Source organism: Montipora foliosa, chromosome 7 (genome assembly GCF_036669935.1).
Source record: "Montipora foliosa isolate CH-2021 chromosome 7, ASM3666993v2, whole genome shotgun sequence".
Taxonomy (NCBI): domain Eukaryota; kingdom Metazoa; phylum Cnidaria; class Anthozoa; order Scleractinia; family Acroporidae; genus Montipora; species Montipora foliosa.
In genome coordinates, this window is record NC_090875.1 from 14,961,796 (window position 1) to 14,986,603 (window position 24,808).

Consider the following 24,808-nt stretch of genomic DNA (forward strand, 5'->3'; position numbering starts at 1 on the left):
CTGCATGGAGTATATGGAATGCTAAAAGATGTCTGAAATCAGTGAAAAATAAACTTAAAAAATCAATAAAGTAGGCTGTTTGCTTTTTATATAACTGCACTAACTACACTGGAATTCTCTACCTACCTACATTAGAGACAATTCTCTTTCACTCGCCTCGTTTAAAAACAAACATTTTGAATATTATACAAATGCTCTCTTGAACATTTACAACCCGGACAATCCTAAAACATGGAAATCTGTTTGTCCTAAATGTAATATGGCCCGACCCCTTGTTAAAGATACAACTTGCTGTTTTTGACTATTAAGCTTAATATTTTTGTAATTCAGTATTTATTTTTGGGACCACAGTAATTGGTTGTGCTGTTGTGGCCTCCCTCCCCCACATTTTTTGGGGCGAAGTCAAATAAAATAAAATAAAATAAAATACTACAACCCAGTTGGCACTGAATCAGGTTTGATGCATGCTACTGTGGCTAGTTTGAACAATAAAGAACGAATAAAATTACGTATAACATTTGACATTTAAAAACGTATAACATTTGACAGATCAAACGCTAGCTTGATTCACGTTTAACTTAGTTTTCACTAGCGACGCAAGCTCAACCGCAAAGCACAAGTAGCTTATGCTAAGTGAAAACGGACCTCGACATAAGCATAACGCGGGGAATCTGGAACGAGTGCTTTAATTGGCCAGACACGGTCAGACGCAGTAACTTTCACTCGGCATAAGACAAACGCAAGCACAAGGAATGGAAAAATCCGTTGATGCTTCCTGCTCGTGCTTGCGCCTGTGTTTATGCCTGCGTCGAAGCCTGTTCACGTGCACGTCGAAATGGGAGCTGTTAAGCCTGGTTTTCATTAACGAGGCAACCGCAAGCGCGAGCATAATACGCGAGCACAAGATCTAGAGATTCGTGTCAAGTGAAAACGAACCATAACGCAAATACAAGCACACTACGCAGAGGTAAAGATTCACTAGTTCCATGCGGTTCGCTCTTACAACGCGGTGCTGCGAGCGGAATCTGGGATGGGTCTTATTCAGTGGACGAACATCACAGCTTGCGTTGTGCTTGCGTCATGTCTAGTTTTCAACCAACGCCAAGCGAATGCTAGCAATAATAAGTGCAAACACAAGGAAAAGGAAAATTTTTGATCCTTGTGGAGTCCTTTGCGCATGTGATTGCGTCATTAGTGAAAACCAGGCTTAGAAGAGCAGCAAAAGGCAGTTTTATTTGCAAAAGGAAAATCTCCTTCTTGTCTGAGCATGCTCGGGCTGCCGAACCGATCATACACTTGCCGGGAACTGAATCAAGATTCAAAAGTTCACCTGACTATCAACCGGCGGTACCAACAATGCCTTTATTTATCTTACGTGCTTTTGATCATATTTTCATGGAATTGCGCGTTATATATTTTTAATTATTATTATTATTATTATTATTATTATTATTATTATTATTATTATTATTATTATTATTATTATTATTATTATTTGGGAGCTTCGCACGTTAAATTGTTACCTGAAGCATATTTACATCTTTTGCAAAGGAAAATACTGCAGTAGTAATCTCGGAGTATTGATCAGAAGTGCATTTGACAGCACCCTGCCCGCAGAGCCTTTCTTAACTCGACAAGAAAGATTGGACTCTGCAGAAATCGTGTTAAGTCTTTATTCAGTATGCGCAAGCCTTTACTTTGAGAGAGTTTCAAACGCAGGCGAAGTCTCGATCGCACTCTTAGACGCCATATTGATTTTCGTACTGAAGGCTCGATTTTGACCTTTGCCTTGTCAAAAGTATGATGCGCGCGCTGCCTAAACCGGTTTGACCGGAGTGACTAGCTCTAAAACTTGGGCTACGGTGACTTAAAAGACTTGACACTATTTCTGCAGAACCTCTTTTTCTCGCCCGACTGGTGAGTTTTGAGGCTCCGCTCGCAGTGTGATTCGACAGTCCCATTGAAAGCAAAGGGGAGGGAGGGGTAGGGAAAGAAACAATCTTATGGGACCGAAGTTTGAGAATACGAACATGTTCGTCTTGAGATGGTTTTCAATGAGCACCGAATACTATGATGATTCATGTGACAGCCCGGGACTGAAATACTTTGCCCTTGACTACACTTTGAATAATGTAAAGTATGAATTGCGATCTGTTTCATTTAAAGTAGCGGCCTAAACTCAAATATTTTTCGTCTACAGCATTAATCTCCCCACCAAAAGCAAACATGTTTTGCCATTCTTACCTCAAAATCTCGCTTTTGGTCTGCCGGTCAAGACGCGCAAAGTTATCGAAAGTAGCAGTAATTTGGACCCACGACCGTGATGTGAGAGGCATGGGTCTATCAGCGATTCTACGTCTCAAACTGCTTTGCAACCCAAAATTTCTTTGAAAACAGGAATACATAGTACTTTGTAACGTAAAATCGAGAAGAGACCCGTGTTTCTCCCATTGCGGTCGAGGGTCCAAATTATTGATAGTTCTACCAAGGATACGTGACTTGCACGTCACTGAAAAAGAGAAAATCTGGGCGACAATGGTGACATATGTTTGCTTTGCATGGGGAGATTTATATTAGGAACGAAAACTATTTGAAGTTAGGTGAACTTTCAGAAAGTAAGTTGTGGTTGAAATAACTAATGATGTATCGTTTTTGAGGAAACAATACAACGTAAATATCCTCCTGAGAGGGCATGGGGACTCTTGTTCCAGCTTTTAAAAATTAAAACCCTTGATGACACTACAAGGGAATACAAGTCGCCTATAGGCCTAATTAGTATGATTCGAAAGCTTCACTATCATAGATTTGTTCTATGCCTTAACATGCTTGAGAACGGAAAATAAAGTTAAGAACGACGATAAGATTCAGATATTATTTTTTAATAAAGAAAATTTCATCGACATATTTTCGTTTCCGCTTAAACCTTTTTCCATTTCTTGTTTTCAAACTTCCATTTTTAAACTTCTTTTTTTCTCCTAATTGTGTTTCGTCTTAACATTTTGTTTCTATTATCATAAATAGAGTCTACCTTGGTTATCAATGCTTAATTGACGCTCCTTGCTATTTTTGGGTAGCAACAGAAATTGTAAGGATATTTGCAGGCCTTAAAGTGCTTAATCGCAAGAAGCGCGAGACTTAAAGGCGTCCTCGGGGAACCTTCCCGATCCGCTCGACAGGTGATGTCACGTTTGATCCACGTGAGGACAACCAGGAACGAGCCTGGGATATATGTGAGTACTTACCTGAACCCGTCGATGATATGGTGAAGGAACAATGTATTAAAGACATACATTTGAACGACGAACTTAGCGGCTTGTTTCATTCCCGCAATTCAAATGTATGTCTTCAATACATTGTTCCTTCACCATATCATCGACAGGTTCAGTTACGGTACTCACAAAAATGACTAGTTCCCAGCTGACTCGATAGCTCAAATGGAAGAACATTGCACCATTATCGCAGAGGTCATAGGTTTCGAAACCCGTTCAAGTCTGAATTTTTCAGATCAACGACAAAAACAAATGACAAACCCTTTTTATATCTCCCAGGAAAGTTCAAAAGTCATCCTTGCTACATAACAACCGAGTTAAAATATCGAAGTCGACTTTACCATCCGCAGCTGCAGATACGGTGGAAGTTGAGAGCAAAATTCTTTTCTTTTCAACCGAATTGAAACATCATTATACAACCTCTATTCTTTGATTGCACCTTACCTGACGTCACATCAGCCATGTTGGCGGAAACACTAGGACAACAGCGAAAAACTCTTTTGGCAAATTCAATCCAAAAACAAATCGGTCTTTGAAAACGCCGTAACAGGAATATAGGACTGTTGTTCGCTTCTAGTCATGGGATTCTGTTGTAGTCGACTTTGTTTGAAAAAGTTTGAAAACAATATTTGTTTTCAAACAAATATAAATAGGCCGGAAACCTTAACCCTTCACAGTTATTCAAAATAGCGACACCCGTGAAATTTAACAACAAAACTAGGCGGCTCTGAAATCCATTTATCAATATTTCGGATGCAAACGCTTTCTTTGAAAAATTTCAGCTGGCGTTGTTTTTTCCCTTTAGGAAGTTTACGATCTACGAGCGCAGCGTCCACGAAAATGTCACTCCAAAATATAAGTTTACACTGTCGTAAGAGCCCCTGACTATCACTGGACTATCGTACATATTACTCCATTTCTTCCTCGTCATTCGATGTGGGCGAAGTATCTTATAAAAGAAGTCGGGCCGGTTTCAAAATAAAAATAGAAGATGACAGTCTCACATCAATACGCTCACGTTGTCGTCAAAACTACAGCTGAAACTAAGATTTTGATTTTACGTCCTCTTTAGGCAGAACACCGTAAAATGTGTCGTAAAAGTGTGTCGCACGTGTAGCACGATTTTTTTGCCTCTTTTAACCAATGATATTAAGGCCTGGACAAACGCTCGCAACATTTCAACGCAACATCTTGCAACTTTGTTGCATGATGTTGCCACATGTGTTGAAAGGGGTGGCCAAAACGCATGCAACAGTTCCATCTTTTTCAACGGAACATGCCAATGTTCATGTGCCCCAAGCCCCTGGCGCGCAAGAAGTGGACCAAACGTGCATGCCTTAGCGCAACAATGTTGCGTGAACGTGGCCAAACGAGTACAACATCATGAAACATCCAACCTGAAAGTGTTGCCCGAAAACTTTGACCGTTTTCAAGTTTGATCCAACATCATCCAACATGTTGCAACATATCGCAAAAGGGTGGCCAAACGTATGCTACATGTTGTGCCCAACAACGTCGCAAGATGTTGCGTTGAAATGTTCAAATTCAATTCAGATTAAGTACTTATATAGGGCATGATCCATAGGTAAATGATCTCAGGCGCTTAAAATTAACAATAAGGTTATTTACAATATTTAAAAAAATATATGACTAATTATGATTATATTTACAGTGGTAAGAATTACATAAAATAATCGTATTTAAAAAAACATTAATAATAAGCTTTTTGAAATAAAAATGCCTTAAGTTCTCTTGCGAAAGATTTTAAATCGTTCTCTAGTCTAAGTGATTTTGGAAGTTTGTTCCATTCCGAGGTTGCTGCCTCTTGAAAAGCTCTGTCTCCTGTTGTTCTCTTTCATTTGAAAGTTGGTGGAGCCAATGAGACTTCATCATTAGATCGGAGATTATATAGAAATTTCTTCTTGCCGCTTGAATTAGACTTTGTATGTAATCAGGTGATAGCCTATGTATTACCTTGTAAGTCATCAATAAAATTTTGTATTTAATTCTTAGTTTGACTGGTAGCCAGGCGTGATACCACAAACGCTGAAGCATTTTAGTTCGACCATCAGAGCATCCATAAAGAAGACTGTTACAATAATCCATTTGGGGTATTATCGTTGCCTGTGTTAGTGTACGAGCTGACTCATATGTGAGATGCTTCCTTATTCTCCTTATGTTTATGAAGAAAGAGCGCGCATTTGAGCATAATTAAATAGGATGAAGCTTCCTCAAAACCTATTCCTGCGAAACTTATAGCTTTTTGTAGTCTCGTCTTACAGTGAAATCGTTTAAGAGGTAATGGCCGGCCTTTCTGGCCTGTAGAGACAGGGAAAAAGCTATCACCTGTAAGCATTTATACATTTATTTACAAAGTGGATACCTAAAATTAGACCCGCGGTAAGTACTTTGCCGATGATGGCACACATGCTAATAAGGGGCAAGGTCTTCCACGCAATATTCTCACAACTTCCGATGATAATACAAAATGATGCACAAACAGACCAGAAGGAAATAATATAAAGAAATAAAAGGTACCTCCTGCTAGAACCAATTAATAAAATCAGTAGCGAAGCATGCTTAGTGAAACAATTGTTGCCCATGACAACCGCAGTCTCCATAGAGATACCACGTGCAGAAGCATAACAGAATCATAAACACTAATTCATTGTTTCTCGTTCACCGCGCTAACGACATCCTTAGTTGACTTTAAAATAAAAGAGAACAGAAGTAAAACTACCGACTAAGGTCAAGTGTAATAGCATTTCTATTCATACCAGAAAATTCTAGAAGCGAGCGACTTCAGGGGGTATGCAAGAGACAGGAAAATCAATTTTATGTGGCGTCGCAAATTTGTTTGGGTTTTCAATTTGCGAGTGAACTTAACTCATATTGTTCCTCAACGCTGTGATTGATATGATCTTCTCTAGTTCGGTTTTCTGATCCTCAATCGCCAATTAAACAGCAATCACTGTTTGTGGAAATATCATGAATTCCCGAAATGTCTTGCAGAGCGCAAACGACGAGTCTTTTAGCGAAAAAGCAAAAGGTCTCTCATCAATATTCTGAAACATTGTTGCTTCCTCGACAAATGCCCCAAGGCGCAAAAAGAGGAAAATACATCAATGAAACATTGTTTCCCGAAATGTTTCCCCTTGCTTTTGCGGGCACACCACCGGAATATATTTTGTTGCTAGTTATCTTTTTCTTTTTAAAAAATCGCTTCAGCCTTTGAATCGATTGTTCCTAATTATGAAAACAGTTGATGGGAAATTGTAAAAATGTCGCAGAATATTGTTTTCATAAAGAAAGAAAAATAAAATGATTATTCCATTTTATGAAATTTTCGGCCTCGGCCTTGGATAGCGCGTTTCTAGCTATTTGAATGGTCTACTCAAACTCGTTTATCAGCTCATATGCCGTACGTTCTAATATGAGATATGGCAACTCTAGTCCGTTTTGTAAAATCATAAAGGAATAATTCAATAAAATATGACTTTAGTTTCCATGAGGGGTTGCGAATTTAATAAAATTTTAATAAGACAATTTTTCCATTCACTCAGTCATTGAGAGCCTTATCTGTGTGATTCAGTCACAGCCATCGCTCGCTCGTGGAAAAATTAGGGATTTCTCGATCTTTGATGCGGTCGTCGATACGGAGAACGTCACAAAATTAGAATATCGTTGGTTAAAGGCCTACCTTCAACAGACAGGCTTTTTGACCGTTCGTTTTTGTTATCGAATTTCGCATAACTTATCGTAGCGATCTGATTGGATGAATTTCAGCTTTGACGGGATTTTCATAAATGGGCATTTTTTCAATTTTTCCACGACACGCAATGCCTGAATAGAACGCATTATATATATATTCGCGATTCTCTGTGCAGCAACAACGTGAAATCACCTGTTTAAGTACAAATGTGAATCTTTCATTCGCTATTCTCACTCTCAAATCGCTTGTACCAATTCAGATTTAGTATACCTCACCCATACTGTATTATGCGAATAACCAAACCGGCGTACGATTTGCCATAAACCTTGAAAAACGTCGGTTTGAATCTTACTAGATCTACTCCGACGTTGCTACGCTTGCGTTAGCCAAGTTTCACCGTGTGAGCGTCGCTTGTGCTCATCGCAAAATGGCAACAGAGCGTTACCCCTCCCCAGACTCTCCCTTGATTTTGTCGCTCCATTTCCTGGGAACGAGACCAAATGGCAGCTGATTTTTAACAAGCAGCAAGAAGCCATGTAAATAATCTAGATTTTCAAAATTTGCTAAGTGGAGGTGTTAAACATTCTACAGGAAAACTATCGAAACTCTTTCATTATGCTGGGAATAGGAAACCCTGATTAAGTCATGTTAAAAGAGAGAAAGTCGCTATAAGTTTACTCATCAAACTACCAAATTGTCGCGTCTCTTTGCGTGACATGGCTACTTCATGGCTACCGAAAAGACGATTTGTTGCCAGGGAGCAGAAATTAGTCGAAACATTTCAGGAATCATCTATTTAGGATGGGAATTGCGCGTTCTGGACCGTCAAAGGAATTTCCCTTTCCAACAGTGCGCGGCAAAAATGATGGATTTGCAGGTAAAATTAAGTTTAATTATTTTAATTTAAGCTTATATTACATGTATTTTCCTGCGTCGACGTAAAGACTGAAATAAGCTTTAACGATTTCAGCAGAATAATTATAAGTTGCCTGAGAGTTCAATATAACTCAAATATCATCAAACACGAAAGGAAGACAAAAAAAAAGGCTGATCTTGGACGATTATCTGTATCTCATACTGATTCTCGTTTTTTTAAATATTAATTTAAAGATTATTTCTGCTGTCCAATTTTTGTGGATATGAATGATTAACAATATTATTGATGGAGATAGAGGTGAATGGTAGTGGATATTAATTTTGCTGACAATGAGGGAATTATTGTTTTTGTACACACCCCATAAGCTGAATAACTAACTGACCAAAAAGTAACTGAAGAATGATGAGGTGTTAAGAGTACCGTCTGGAGGTCATTTTGTTTCTCTTGAGTTTCTTGAGGGTCATTAAACTACTTTATTATATGACTAGCTCCGTGACTGGGCAAGATGAACCAAATCGCGTGCTGTGATTGGCTACCCCAGCGGGTAAGATGGAGCTATCTTGCCCGCTCGGGATTTCTCGCTTGGTCTCGCAAGATCAAAGATCATTTTTTGGTGTTTTAAGTCATATAATATATCCTTTATTGACCAAGCTTGTTCGGTCAAGATGGCTGGATATTGGCCTCCTTCTTTTTTTGTGTGTTTATGGACCTTGGCTTCGTCTCAGTCTATAAACATGTAAAAAAAAAGAACTTGGCCAATATCCAGCCATCTTGACCGATCAAGCTTGGTCAATAACCCATATTTCTGTTCACCTTTAAGTTAACCAATTGGAAGGTGCCAAAAGCAATATTCACTTGCATGGTAAGCAAGGGGTTGCGAATGGTACCTGCCAAATTCTGGCACTCGCAAATGTTTCATCTGATCTCAAAATCTTGGCAACCTTTCAAAGAGTCTTGAAGTCTTGTTTATACTGCATTTATTTTGGTGTGAAGTCACGGATGTTTTGGTCTCAGTCTTGGATTCGCAAAAACAAGGGTCTCGGCATCTTGGCGAGTCTCAGATTTTAGTTCTGTCACCTTATATAATAGTGTCTTGATTTAATTTCAGAAGAGGTTGTTATTCATTTATCTGCTGAAGGTTTTTCCCCCTGTGAAGTTTGCATACGCGAAGGCGAGGTAACATCACAAGTAATTATGGAATTGTATGAATGCGAGTTCATTTCATGATTTTATGGATGTGAGTTATGCAATTTGAGAACTTTCAAAATATCGAGTGACCATAAAATCACAAAATGTACAAGCATGTTCAAATGATTTTTATTTCTTATATACTCCACATAATTACTCCATCGCTGTTTCCATAGCAACTTCCATATTGTACTCTGTGAAAGGTATTTGTGCACTTGTCATTAACCAATCAGGAATGCGATATTCTTTTGAGTACATAATAATGGTACAATATACAGTATGGATATTGATCAATCCACGATCTTTTAAAACCTATTCACCACTGAACCATCTATACTTAGTATTTTACTCTGTCTAACGCCAGGCGATTTTACTCGTCAGTGGGGAACCCCCAGGAGTCAATGGGTTAAACTGTGCAAAAATATCCCTGTATTGGTAAGCATTACTGATAGGAAACCCAAGTATCTCGAGATGCGCAGAACAATTAAATTATGCGCAATAACAATAGTATATAGGCACCATCCTTAACAGTCAAAAATTACCTTTAAGATACCGAGAAATACCTCTTACTAACAAATTTCGAGGTCCGTACTGTAAGTTACGGACGGAGTTTTTTCCTGTTGATTTATGGCCCAAGCGCGAAGCGCGCGGGCCATAAATCAACGGGAACAAATGAGGATCCGTAACTTACAGTACGAACCGAGAAAACAAGGTTAGTAAGATATTTATTATATCTCTGAGGTTAACCGGCGCGCGGGCAAGGAAACTAGTCAAAGTGAAGCGGAAGGTTCAACTACCGCAAAGAATGCCGTGCCAAAATCCCAAAAACTAAATCTTCTTGGCTGTTAAGTTTGAAATAGTTGCTTGCAAGATTCAAACAGTTTTCAGTACAAGTTTATGCAACAGAAATGACATGAAAAACTCGCTAGATGATGTTTTGTCGAAATTTTAAATTTAGGGGGCTGTACAGCGGGCCGTACTGTAGAATACGGCCTACTAATTTAGCCAATTACAGCGCGCGTACTATCTGAGAGATATAATAAGTTACAGTAATGTCACTTTGGTTTAAGTGAAAAAAATACCATTCAATTTGGAGACTTTCCTCTGGAATTTAAAAGTATCAATTTTTTTATCTCAGTCTTCATTTGTATTGTTGGGGAACTGCTTCCATAACATTTTTATAAATATGGTAGTCAGCATCTACTTAGGGCTGTTTTGGACAGTAATAATAATTATTACAGAGCTATTAATAATTATGGGGTAGAAACTCTTACAGTATGTACATTTCTTTATAGGCTAATTTATTCTATCTTCTTATTTTATGATAAATTTTCAGTGCATTTTATTTGAATGGGAAGAAGAATTGCCATGTCAGGCCTTCAATGTGATTCAGGTAGTACCGTGCAGGCCTAATTCATTCTTAGAGCAGAGCGTGATTATCTCTTAGTCTTTACTGTAGCTAATGCAGGATGATTTAATCCCCACCGATTGGGGGTGCCTTAGGTAAAAATAATTATTATTCGGTTAACAACATCTACAGTATCTTGCAAAAGTAAGTCGACAGTCCCTTGAAACTCCATCCACAAAACTTGATTCTCGATCCTCGATTCTTGAAAACGTCGTGCATCGAGGCTTGAGTTTCTAGACGTGTGAGGGCTTTCGAGAAACTTGTTAGACATTATTTTCAAGACGTGCAAGTGGAGAAAACAAAGGAGTTTGCACGTTATTAATTTTTCACATGTTGCTTCAGGTCTATATTATGGGTTTTATCTTTCTGTAGGTTTCCATTATTTTTCATGTTCGTCAGAAACTCTGACGAGACATATAAGTTTCTTCATTGAATTATTTTGCATACTTTTGAAAAAAAGTGTTTACCAAGCGTTGTAAGTTTTGCAATATCATCGATTGGTGGCTTTGAGCCCATGTTGTTGATTTCAACTTGAATATTTAATTAGCCCTCTGCCGAGTCTTCACACAGAAACTACAATTGTTGCTGGTCTGGGTATTTTGCACTTTATGCCCCCAAGACTTAATATATATGGAATGAGTTTTTCCATCAGTTCACTTCATATAAAAAGTTGTGCGTGGAAAGGCATGATCTTTGCCGACAATCTTTTTGTGGTTGTTCAGATGACGTCATGACCTTTGTTTTGTTGTAAATTATGACTACCGGTATATGTCGGTCGATCGCATTGAAAGTCAATGAATCTATTTTTGTTTTATCTTACTTAATACTAGCTTCAAGTCTTGTATTTTTTAGAAAAATTTGGTTTTATCAACAGAGTTGATAATGTAAATTGGCCACCATACAGAGATTCTAAGAGATTTCGAGATTTCGAGCGTTAGCCCTTCGTCAGAGCGAAGGATTCGCTCTGACGAAGGGCTAAGGCTCGAAACGTCAGCTTTTAGAATCTCTGTACGGTGGCCAATTTACATTATCAACTCTGTTGATAAAACCAAATTTTTGTATATTACTTCCCCACCGACACAGCACCACAGTTTCTTTAGAAACTACCCCTTCATTCATTTGTATTTTTTAGGTTTTTTATTCAAGGAAAACTATGCTATATGAGATTATTTTTGCATATTTTGTCATTGATAATACATGTACTACTTTCAGTAGATCCACTTTTTGAAAAAAACCATGTCCCCTTTAACCCTCTTCCCATCTTGGGGCTTCTGCAAAAGATTAATAGTAAAAAAAAAGAAACTAAAGTTTAAACTGATATAAAGTCAAATGTAAGATGTTATGTGCCTTCTATGCAAAAATACTGACTCCAAGTATCATAGACAAGGAAAATTGGAAAAAGTGCTTGTAAACAAGGTAAAACTGTCTTGTTAAGCACACAGAAAAGAAAGACCCACTTGTAATACTTACATGTATAAGGTACAATACTCCTCAAGTAGGGTAGGAATGTGGCATGGGATAACGAACAAACTATCCCTGAAAAGTTTTACTCACTTTTTAGGTGAGTGGTCCAGAGCTTACTCGTGTTCCTGGGGGATACTGCAGTGGTGGTTTAACAAAAACTGGCTCATTTAAAGTGTGCTTGGGAAGGAGAGGCTTGTTTCGATTTCAGAGGTTTGTACCTTAGGGAGATTATCCTTTATCCCAGAAACATGGGAGGGCTGTCCAATACACCCCATCTGGGTCAAATTGTGGCAGCCGGGACTCAAAATTTGGTCTGTCTTACAGGAAGTCGGTTTGCGAGAGTCTTAGAAAACTAAACAAGAAAATCAAATAGGGAGGGTACATGTAGCATCCATGAATCGACTCAGTCCAATGGACTTACTGGTAAGTTGGGTTGTCAATCCGAGTCAACCCGACTCAGATTGATTGGTTGACTCTTGGGCGATTGGATGGAGTCAATCCATTAGGCAAGAGAGGTCAACTTGACCCGACTTGGGTCGTCTAGGATGTCGGCCACTTTCATAACTGGCAACCATTTTGATATTCTATTGTTACAGTATTTATGTTAATTGGACCTACTGGCCTCATTTTGGTTAACATATTCTTTTGAATTTTGCTCATTGCAGCAAGGCTAGAAAGGCTTATCAGCATTTAATAAAAACAAAAGAATATTTTATCATGCCGCCATTGTGAAAAAGGTCTATAGACGATCCGATCTGACTTGGATTGCGTGTATAGAAAATGGAAGGAAGTTGGGTGTCGTTAGCCCTTTGACTGCTGGAAGTGAGACTTGATCTATAGACTTTATACTCTGTTTACCCTGTTGTTGTCCTAAAGAAAAGAAATTACAGCCATTTTAGTCCACCAGTCAGTGCAAATATTTTTCTGGTGTTTCTAAAAAAGGAATTGACTCAGCCACAGATCAATGTTCCAGATAAAGTGGGTCAAGGGTTAAGAACCCAACCAAAGTGAAGACTTGACCTGATGAATCCGATAATAGACTTAAAGAAACATACACTTTTTTTGTCAGATGTACATTAAAACTGACTGCAGTTTGACCCCTGGAGATTACTCACAGTGAATCTATGCCTAATTTTTTTTGCAGTGAATCTATGCCTGACAAGTTGAAAACTTTAAATGTGCAAGTCTTTGAGAAACTCTCACGTGAAGTTAAGGTACAATACTGTAGTATTGGATAAATCCCCTTTTCTTATTTTACAATAATTATTGTCATTATGACATTTACAGTGTTTATGGTGGTTTTTAATCTTAGGATCTCAAGATCAAATCTTGTACATGCAGCACTGAGTTATTTTATTAAAGTGCACCTAAACCCAAATATTTTTAGTGTACAATATTGATCTATCCACGGAAAGCAAACTTGTTTGACGATTCTTACCTCAAATTACGCTTTTTTATCTGCCGGGCAATAAGCGCAAAGGTATCAAAACTAACAGTAATTTGGACCCACGACCGTGATGTGAGAGGCATGGGTCTATTCTCGATTTTACGTCACAAACTGCTTTGCAATGCAAAATTTCTTTGAAAATAGGAATGCAAAGCAGTTTGTGACGTAAAATCGAGAATAGACCCATGCCTCTCGCATCACGGTCGTGGGTCCAAATTACTGCTAGTTCTGCCAAGTTTACGTGGCTTGCACGGCATAGAAAAAGCGAAATTGTGCGTAACAATGCTGGCATATGTTTGCTTTGGACGGGGAGATTTACATTAGGAACAAAAAATATTTGGGTTTAGGTGCACTTTAAACAATTTGCAACAATTCGCCTTGTGTGACGTGGTTAATTTTGTGAAAATCATTGTCATTGCAATCAAGTGCACAAATTCCTCGCAGCAACAAAATTAGCGCATGCTACATTGTCGCACCATGTATACACTTCCACCAACAATTCGCTTCAACAAAATATAAATGAATCAATGAGAGAGCGTCATGTGGTCCGTCATATTGAATTAGAAAACTAGTTCACATTCCCCCTCATACAAGATCACTGCGTATGCACTGAACAGGTGCAGTGTTGCAGCGACTTGTTTTGCAAGTAGTACACACAGAGTGACTTGTAGGAGAGACCTGCCACTGTGACTTGTCATGTAGTGTGTCTCAGCCTTTAAGACCCCTTTCATCTTCCTTCATTTTATTCACCTCCAATTTTTTCTTGGTTTTGGCCCTAATTAAGAGTCAATCCATCCTGAAAAACCAGAATATAATAATATGGTATTTATCGTCAGTGAACAAATTTGCCCCGTTATGATTCTTTATCTTTCCCTGTGTCACTTTTCCGCTATGCTACTTGTAGATAACCAGCAGTGGATTTGAGACTCAACTGGTGAACATTCAAGAAGGTGAAGCTGTTTCGTGGAAATGTGAAAATGAAGATTTTGGCGTACAGTGTCTGGTGCAGGAGATGGAGTAGGTTGATGGTCTTTCATTTAAAACAGATTTCATTGATGTCAGTTTTTTAATACGTAATGGGGCTTCACTAATCTTAACTTCTGCATCACTTAAGGTTTCATGGTAAGAATGTCTTAAGGCCTGTTAATACATAGACGGCGAGAAAAGCACCTACAGTAGAATGCCCTTCTTTTCAGGTAAACGGTTTTGTCAAGCTTTGGCAAACTTTTTCTTTTGATAGCTTGTGTAGCTGGTGGTATTGTTGGCACAAAAAACAAATCATTGAGCGGCGAAGCTGCACAGAGAATGGGAAGGGGTGCTGTGAAATACACCTCTCTCTCCACTCTCTGCATGGCTTCTTTGCTAATTGCCTTGCTATTATGCCTGTCATGCTAACAATTAATGCCGCCAGCGAGGCAGGCTACCCTTTTGATTTCATATGAGGCTGACAAAGCAAGGTTCTTTCTGTCTGGTCAAGACTTTTGCCTATCACATGTAATTGGTCATCATCAGAAGAATGTCCTATTCCTGAATTGCTAAAGTGTTGCTCTGACTATTGTCCTTACTTTCTGTATCGTTGTAAATGTAAAATGTAAATGTGCGCTTAGTTGACCGCTCCCTACAAGGGCTTTTCAGGATCAACCGGCTCAACGGGATCGGACCGAATGCATGTGAAGGGGCCCACGGCTGCCGCCATACAATCCATGTGTGCTCTCGGAGCACCACAAACCCAGCCAGATGTAATTGACTGGGAGTCGCTTTTGAGGAGGGAGAAAAACCCTCAGAGTCAGGTTGAGATCGACTGAAACTCAGTCCACGTATGACCTGAGGCCAGAGTTGAACCTGGGTCACAGAGGTGGGAGGCATAATTGCTGACCACTAAACCACCCCGGATTCGCCGATCTTGCCAGCATACCAGTTCTCTCAATGAATTCTCCAGGTTTATGACCACGTGACCCTGTGTTGTTGGCAGATATGTGGCAGTAATCTGATCGCTTTAACATTGACCCTTTTACATGGCTTAAGGAAACAGGAAGTTAACCCCCTAGAAGGTTACCCCTAGCAAGCAGATAGAGTTATCCTTCTCCTAGCCCCAGTAACTAAACCCATGTACATGTACCTTGCGTGTAAACGAAACCAGGAAAAACAATAGAAAAGGGTAACCCACTTACAGTACAAGGGACTAAACCCTCCTCAAAAACCAAAATTTGATTTGATTTGATTTGCATTGATTTGTAAATTTCAATTTACGGTATCCCCAATTATTACTCCAGTGCTAGAAGATTAGACACTTAAATAATTAAAAGTTCTGTTCCTTTCCTTTTTTCCTTCTAGGAGGGTTACCCTCCCTCCATGTAAACAGGCCCTCAGTTATAAATTATTAAGGTTCAATAATTTTTGCTGCCTTTGGGACTGGTAACTCAGATCATTCAAAGCATGGTAATCATTTCTCCCTACAGTAATTAAAAACAAGAAATTGTATCTGATGTGTCTGCTTCGATTTTGTTGCACGTGTTTTAATATTCAAGACAGATTTCATCTTATGACTTATAATCCATCCTGGCCTAATCTCCAGTCTTTTAGCCAGGGCTGACTCCTTGATGTAAAGTACATGTAATTCTCTCTTTTCCTACACAAGTCGTTGTGGTATTGTGGCTCAATCTGCCAAAGGGTCCGACCTGAGTTAATGTAACCCACAGATTTGTTACTGTTTCAATCCATTGATGGCATTGCAAATTTATCTTACAGTAGTTTGCCTCTTCTGTCCTCAAGATACTGTAACAGTTACAAGTACATTGTATGGTAAAAATTATTATCTGTCCCAGACTGTATTCTCATGTTGCCTCATGGGACACATTTGCTCTCATTTTCAGGTATTGTTTTAAGCATGGTGGATTCGTCCTCAAGAAGTCAAGGTAGCTATGTTACCTTTTTTTTTTTCATTTTTTAACTCATTGACTCCTGAACTACCATTGACGAGTAAAGTGGTCTGGTGACAGACAGTCAGTCTGTCTCATTCCTGGGGGTCAATGGGTTAAATGTAGTAATTAACATTTGTCTGGAAAGCAAAGCGTTCTGTTAGTTTTTTGTCGACCCTTGTCCAGTTTTTGGCCTTCATTGTTCTGAGGGTTAAGTTGGTTAGTAGGAAGGTTAGCCAAGCCAATTCAGCCAGCTGGTCTGTCAGTCTGTCCGTCTGCCCATTAGTTAATCAGTCTGCCAGCCACACAACTCAGCCAGCTAATCAGGCCGTTGGCCGTCCATCTGTCCGGCAGTCAGTCAGTCCATCTGTCGATCCATCTGTCAGTCAGTCAGTCTGTCAATCAAATTAGTATGTAAATTTCTTAACCACGAATTGTAATCACCATTGTTATCACCCATGCAAAGGTGAAGTACAGTGCAGAAAAATAATTGTTTATTAAGGCTTGTAAATGATTTTTTAAAGGGCTGAACTAAAACCAACGTTCGAAAGAACATTCCACACCACTGGATTGTACTTCTTTTATCTGGTAAAGAATGATGGCCACTGTGTTGAAGAATTTGCGGCTAACTTGATCTGCGTTGTGAAAGTCACTCAGAGAAACAGGTACTCTCCCAGTTAGCATGTGAGCGGGCACTTTCCCAATTCCGCGGAGAGCCTCTACGAATAGATAAATATGTCTGATTGAATGAAAGGTTGCATTAAGTACTATTTTATGAGTGCTGTTAGCTGGTTAGGGCGCTTGCCTTGAGATCCGGAGATCCCGGGTTCAATACCCGCTCTGACCACTCGTTGAATTTGATCGTGGTAGTCCCTGGTTCAACTTCCCAGCCGCACTTGTAAATAGCCAACTGGTTTGCCTCCAGCCAGTTGGGATTCTTAACAGTTGTTGTTGTTCTGTTCTGTCGTTTCGTTGTGTTTCATTGGCCCTGAAAAGCCCCTATGGGGAGCGGTCAATTAAGTATGTATTGTATTGTATTGTATTGTATTGCATTTGTATCTTATCCTTATTGAAATAAAAAGTGCGTCTTGAAAGATGTCCTAAAGCGAGTTTTTCTTCAAGACACTTGAGTCCATCTTGAAACTGTCATATTACTTGACGAACTAAACATTAACGCACTACTAATTGTTGCACAAGTTTGTATATCGTGGATTATGTAATATTTCAAGAAAACGAGCCGCAGTGTTTTTAGACCAGATAGAACAATTGTCGCGAGTTTTTTGAACGGCTTCAAAAAACATTCCACAAAAAGTGTGTACCTCGGGAGTCCGAGCAAAGGTTCAAATTATTGTTAGAGGAAGATATTAGTATACAAGAAAAAGAAGCCAAGCCCCATTACTTCTCTTTATATAAAGAATTCTAATCATAAATGAAGAATGTTTATTGGCTGTTAGGTTCATGAATTATCAATGAGTTTTTTAATTATCATATAATCAACGTGTCTGAACTTGACTGGGTTACTGCGATTTTCAGAATTCTGTGGATTCTCACCTTCAAGCGCTGGCGCCAAACTGCGTTTTGACAACAAAATTTCTGAACATAGCCGGGAAGATGGACTCCGCCTCGGGAAAGTGAATTGGAGTTTATGTTTATTTCACAGCTCGAATACCTCAGAGGTTCTTCAGTAGAAAGATTCGTGCAGATTCCATCGCTTTCCGTCAACGCGCGCGTAGACTTATACAGCAAACACCTGCATATAAGAACAAGTGGATTAAGAACATCAGGCTGAAATTTGGCCAATATAGCACCATATAAAAATTGGAACAAATTCAGCCTGATAAATAAAACATGTTCTTATAATTAATACAAAGGGAAAGGGTATTAGGATAACGAAACAGTACAGTACAGTACAGTAACTTATATCAAAGTACTGCGGTGTTCAGGACCATTACAAACTATAAAATCTATTTCAAAACAGCATTGTATGTCAATTAAACCTCTAGTAATATATAATTTGAAGTATCTTAAGAACACTTTCAGGCTGACCTGTCACTAAGCACCCCTCAAATAACAACACGGTCAGCCTTAAACCTGAAAAATTTGTTCTTATATGAGGTTGTTTACTGTAATGTACGAATCTACCGTGGGAACCCAATATGGCGATTGGTAGGTTATGTCACGCATTAATTGATTTCGGCATCCGCGATTTCGAGTCAACTTTCGGCTTGGCGTCAGAAGTTTGATTGATGAAAGCCAAAACGCAGTTTGGCCGCTGGCGTAAGATGAGATTCCGCAGATTTAGGAAATCGCAGTAACCAAATTAAAAGGTTCACCAGACAGCAATTATTGATACCATCGTTTATCTATGTGGTAGACAAATAAGCATTGCGTGTGTTTGGTTTTCAGAGAGTTTTCAGTTCACCTTACTGAGGATAGTGTGCGACCCGATTTCATTTCGGCCACAGTCCAAGATAGAATTTGGCTTGATTGTTCACTTGGAAAGGTACGTTAGACTGCAGGGGACTACTCCTTGAGCAAGATACACACATACCATACAGAAAGCTAATGAATGTCCTGAAACACTTGTTGTGTGAATCTGTATGCAGACTGAAATGAAAACTAAGCTTTCATCTAATTATCTTTTATTTTTAATTGGTGTAGATTCAAAGTAGGACGATCTTGGATGCATATATTTACAAGGATGGCTTAGATTCAAGTCATTTGGTAAGACTATAACAGAACTGTTCCTGACACCACACTGCATACGTATTGAGATGTGCATGAATTTCGTTTCTTCTATCTCCAATTTCTCAGTCCTTTTTAAAAGGCATTTGTGGGTTTCTAATAAAAACTCGTGGGCGTTGTGAATACGAGGCCACGTTTGCACGGTACCGGAACGTGAGACTGTTTAATGGAATTTAAGCAGGATGACCCGTCCATATTAATTTTTTGGGCTTTTTTAAACAATGAGTCTAAAATTGAAAATTGGCTAGTTTTATGAAGTAGTTAGTCGATGCTTTCCTTCCTAAGCGGTACATGTCAAAAATACTTTGAATACACTAATTTTGTTCTTGGTAAGGAAAATTTATCCCAGTTTTTCAATCTCCATTAGTGCAAAGGCAGGCTAACTACAGCGAAACCACGCCTCCAATTTTGGTAATCTGTTAGACCCTCTGTATCTTGTATTTTAGTAGAACTTCGTCATCTTTGAGCTCGCTTTCAAGATATAAAAGGGCAAATTAAGGGTAATTGTAAGGATAAGAAATAAAAAATGGTGGTGAAATTTCGAGTCATGTGCACTTTAAGTGCCTTGGAAAACGCCTTATTATAGATACAAAATTTATACATCGTTATGGTATCAGGAATAGGGCTGTAAAATCTCTCATTGAGTTTCAAAAAAGTATAATATATGCCATAATTTGAGGGACAAAATGATCGTGGCCCGGTTATTCAAAAGGCGATTAACGCTAATCCCAGATTAAAAATTAACCAAGGATTTTATTTCTTTACTCCCAAATGCTGTTCAACACTGATATTCGACAAAACTTTACATTAGAAGAGGTCAATCTTGAAAAACAAAAATAAGCAAAAGGAACTTTCACCAAAATGTTGAAAACATGAAACAAAGGTTTACGCTAATCCTGGGTTAAGTTAATCGGCTTTCGAACAACCGGGCCCTGGGTGATACCTTTTATATAGCTTAAGGGGTATTTACATGAGACCAGGACGAACTCACACCGGCATGAGTTCGGCATGAGTTCGGCATGAGTTCGGCATGAGTTCGGTATCGGCCTCCAGATATTTCTTCTTATGCGTTTACATGAGACCGGCCTGACGATGAGCTCGTACCGGTCTGACTTCGCCTCGGTTGCTGGACCGAGATGAGAAATTCTCAGTCTGAGTGTTCGTACCGTTCTCATGTAAATGACAACAAATCTCAGTCCCACTCCAGAAATTTCAAGCCTGTATTGCTTTTGGGTCAGCCATATATTTATTTAACAAAACATATAATTTCGTCCCGAGACTATGCACCAAGCATTTCCTCCCGGTTTCATGTGAACGGCTGCAAAAATTTCATACCGGCTCAAGTTCATACCGGTCAGAAAACCACGCTTGTGGGGTTTCCAAGGGATCACCCCTGAAGAAGACACGGGTACTCGTGAAAGAATGTTTGCATGGTTAAATATGAATTCCTCGAAAAAAACAGTGAACCTGAAGTAAAAATGGAACATACCCCTCCGAAACCAATTCCCGTGGTGCGTGGTGTATGATTTGGTTACTCATGGTTTGTTTAAAAAAAGTACTCTAATCTAACTCTAGATTAGCGGAGTTATACCAAATAGCTTAAGCTATACACCCTTTTAATAAGTCTAATATATGCCGTTTTTTCCGCTAATGACGTCGAACTCGTGCTTTCAAATTTTTATTCAGAAATGTACAAAGGCTTAAAACAACAAAAGAAATCGGAAAAGTTTTAGGCCTTTGTACATTTCTGAATAAAATTTGAAAGCACGAGTTCGACGTCATTAGCGGAAAACGGCATATATTAGACTTATTAAAAGGTGTATAAACGAGTCCTTTTATACACTTACTAATTAGCCTTATTTCTTATTAATGAAGTGGAAGGAAATATGTGTCAGGTAAAGCCATGGTCACAGTTCAAACTTTGTCTTGACGTCTTTTGTTTAAGGTTTCTGCAAGACTTCCTGGCACAACAAATTCCAGGTGAATAAGTGCCCTATATTTCTTCTTTTCATTTGGTGTTTGTCTATTTGTTCGGTGAATGAGAATTTCGTTAATACATAAATTTATCTTTTAAACGGAACCTCCACTTCAACAAAAAAATTATTTTGAATCACTGGAAATAACCGTTACAGTCAAGTCAGTCTATAGAATTTTGAAAGAAAGTGTATCCGAAATAGATAAGTTTTAGAATCGCCTATTTTTTTTTTTGCAAATTTCGCAGGCGCCGCCATCTTGAATAATAATTGTGACGTGTTACGGTTGCCCTATAGTTATTAGACAAAAGCTCTTTGTGTCAGAACAATAAGGCAACCGTAACACGTGACAATTGTTCAAGTTGGCTGCGCCCGCGAATAAGATAAGCGAATTTACAATTCAGTTTTCTTGATATTAACACTGTTCTAAAAACAAATTTCGAGCAAATTTGTTTTTTAAAGGGGCTAGGTCACGCTATTTTAGGCATTTTCAGCACTGATCGAATGGTCATAGAATTAACTAAAATATCAAAATAACTGTTCAAAACTATAAAAGAACTCTAACAAAACACAGGGAAGCCAAGAGGGGACATGGATGGACAAAACTGGAGACGATTGAAATGGATTGAATTTGGGTAAATTTGAAAAACGTCGGCCCTCCTTTTTTCAAATTTATATCAGTCTATATCAAAATGTCATTTACAAAGCTTGAAAATCATTCTCAATTGTTATGTTGCCGTGATTTTGCAAATGAAAGACTCTTGCTCTGCCAATTTGACGTTTAGAGCTCATAATGAACAAAATTAAACAAAATTACCTAAAATAGCGTGACCTACCCCCTTTAACATAATTTGCTTCGGTTTAAACTTATTTTCTGGTAAGAGTGGAGGTTCCCCTTAAAGTGAACCTTAACTCAAATATTGTTCATCTACAATATTAATCTCCCCCACCAAAAGCGAACAGGTTTTACCACTCTTAGCTCAACATTTCGCTTTTATCAGTGCAAGTTTACTTTACTTCTTGTTTTGAAACTGATGTCACGATGGCATTGAAACCTCGTTTTAAATTTGTTTTGCTAGTTTTTATCCTGATATCCCCATCGAAATGTACAGTAACTCTTATTTGAATATTGAAATGCGAAGACAAGGTGCATCTGTTCAGGCGACTTAGAAATTGCAGCTAGAAGCATTTAGAGCGAGTTTCAATTGAGTGTCGTAAAACCAAAACCAAAGTAATTACTTTGGCCAATCAAAACGGACTGAGACAATCTGGCAAACCAATCAAAACTCGAAGTAATTACACGTAGCCGACACAAAGCGCGGGAAAATGTGCACGCGTGAGCCACGATTGGTTTTGGTTTCACTTCTGATTGGATGAAAAAATGGCGCGAGAATTTTGAACCAATCACTGAGTGAAGTAATCATAAACCAAAGTAATTATCTAATTACTTTCGACACTCAATTGAAAACCGCTCTAAAGTGTGATGGAGCTATTGAATCTTAAATCTTTGGCAGAACTTTGGACTGATACCCATTTTCGCCAAAGGCGACGAGGCAAAGTCCCGAAAACATTCCGAGGCCATCCGAACTGTCGAGTGCAAATGTCATCCGAGAAGATTTGAACTTGCAGCAAAGCCTAACATGAACAAAACTGAAAAATACGTGAATGCCGATCCAGCTCTTTCTAAGAACGTCTCTGCATGAAAACTAGGCTTGCAGACTTTGGATAATATAAGTTTACCGAGGTTGCTATCATGTTTGTATGGTTAAAAGACGTTTGGATTCTGTTGGGGGAGGGCTGGGGGAAAGAGGACGTTAATTCCATTTCAAGTCTTGTCAATGTCTTCACTGCAAACTAGACTCGTAGATCTTGGTTGATACCAGTTTACTGGGACCTTTATCAAAATGAATGCGGCTAAAGGAAGTGGCTGTGGTGAGAAACGGGAAATGAAGCAAATCAATGCTATCTCCAGTCTTGTTTCTTTTGTTTCTGCAAACTAGGCTAGCGGACCTTATTTCGCACCAGTTTACTGAGCCAGGCTTGTATTATTACGTATATATCATGGCGGATCAATCTGAGAAACGAGGATGTGTCGTGGTACAACCCAACCCAACTGAACATGTTGTTGACATTGCCGATGGGCGTTTTAATCCAGGCAAGTGTTAAGTTAAGGTATGCAGGTATTGACTTTTGATTGGATCGATGTGGGTGGCGTGACTGGAGGCGACAAAAGGGCTGGTTGATTAGTTGTAGTATGATTGAATCGTCAGCTCAAACAACTTACAAAGTTGGTTGCATTTTGTCGAAACACATTTCGTTCCGACAAAAGACACTAAGAAACCACGACATATTTCAGTCATCCTTCTGCATATGTGGCTAGTACTTGTACTTGTTCACTTGGGAAAACCAACCCGTTCTATAAAAAAAAGAGGTCCCCAGCGATCAGCCTTGATCTTATCCTGCGACCAGACGTTAACTGAGGGTTGTCCAGTACAGCGACATAATTACTTTACTTTATCGAGTCTCGCAACTTACGGTAAGTTTTAATGGTTATAAAACAGAGCGAAGCTCCAATTGAAAGTGTGCCAACTCAATGCCAGTCCAAAACACTGAAGATGGTTACTTGGTGTAGGTATCACAAAGTGACCCTTCAACTATGACCTTTACAAAAGCACTAACAAAAAAAGGAAAGACTGTACATGAAGTTCTCAGTTAGGCTTAAAGTGCACTTAAACTCAAATATATTTCGTCAACAACATTAATCTCCCCACCAAAAGCAAACATTTTTTTTACCATTCTTACCTCAAAATTCCTAAATTCACCAAAACTAGTAGTAATTTGGACCCGGGACCATGACGGGAGAGGCATGGGTCGATTCTCGATTTTACGTCACAGACTGCTTGGCAATGCAAAATTCCTTTGAAAACAGGAATGCAAAGCAGTTTGTGACGTAAAATCGAGAATAGACCCTTGCCTCTCACATCACGGTCGTGGATGCAAATTACTACTAGTTTTGCCAAATAAACGTGGCTTGCAAGGCACAGAGAAAGCGAAATTCTGTGTAACAATCATGGTGACATATGTTTGCTTTCGATGGAGAGATTTATATTTGGAACAAAAAATATTTGAGTTTAGGGGCATTTTAAGGAGACAACTTGTAATGATACACTGTGTGCTCCATTAGATGGCATCCTAATCTATGATCCTGCTTCAGATCTTTGCACAGTGAAACAAGGGGAACGAGTCTGGTGGACGCTGAGCGATGAAGAGGGTCCTTCGTGGTACTTAAGAGAGGTGAGAAAGACCCTTTTCCATTCAGAACACTTCAAGCGTTGTTGCGCAAAAAGCCTACAATTGCATTTGCTCGCTGTGTTGTAAATGGCGTTTGTCCGTGGCAAAATGAAAAATGCAGTTTGTACGTCTTGTCCACAAGTGTTTTTTGTGTTTTCAGCTCGACGGATGTACATCTGCAAAAGGTTTGCCCGCCAGAAGGAAGTCCTCGAATTCTGGTAAGGACGTTTTTGCAACTTGAAAGACATTGCAACTGAAGGCAGTAGAATGCCATGCAATGCAATACAAGTTGCCTCAGGTTGATCAGCTGAAATTGCCTTTTTTTTAATTATGCAAGTCATTCTTAGTGGCATGAAAGATACATTCCAGTGCGCCTGTAGTGTAATGCAATGCAATGCGATGCAATGCCACTTCTAAGTTACATACAGTAGGCCCTTTAGTATATCGTCCACCAGATGGCTCAGTCGAGGCAGGAGAAGGTGGTTCTATTGTAATTCCATCTGCAAATGGTAAGAC

General features: G+C 39.0%; 1 protein-coding gene across 1 annotated transcript in view; it reads left to right on the forward strand.

Moving 5' to 3' along the window:
* Positions 1-7,484: 7,484 nt before the first annotated feature.
* Positions 7,485-24,808, forward strand: part of LOC138010778 (uncharacterized) — a 115,214-nt gene continuing 97,890 nt past the window's right edge. The window contains exons 1-14 of the mRNA XM_068857753.1: positions 7,485-7,858; positions 8,967-9,034; positions 10,383-10,439; positions 12,016-12,128; positions 13,063-13,132; positions 14,270-14,382; positions 16,239-16,280; positions 16,808-16,948; positions 18,690-18,786; positions 18,945-19,007; positions 20,974-21,008; positions 23,002-23,156; positions 24,216-24,295; positions 24,453-24,510. Of these exons, the coding sequence (XP_068713854.1) occupies positions 7,783-7,858; positions 8,967-9,034; positions 10,383-10,439; positions 12,016-12,128; positions 13,063-13,132; positions 14,270-14,382; positions 16,239-16,280; positions 16,808-16,948; positions 18,690-18,786; positions 18,945-19,007; positions 20,974-21,008; positions 23,002-23,156; positions 24,216-24,295; positions 24,453-24,510 (1,168 nt within the window). The 5' untranslated portion in view covers positions 7,485-7,782. The remainder of the gene's footprint in view (positions 7,859-8,966; positions 9,035-10,382; positions 10,440-12,015; positions 12,129-13,062; positions 13,133-14,269; positions 14,383-16,238; positions 16,281-16,807; positions 16,949-18,689; positions 18,787-18,944; positions 19,008-20,973; positions 21,009-23,001; positions 23,157-24,215; positions 24,296-24,452; positions 24,511-24,808) is intronic.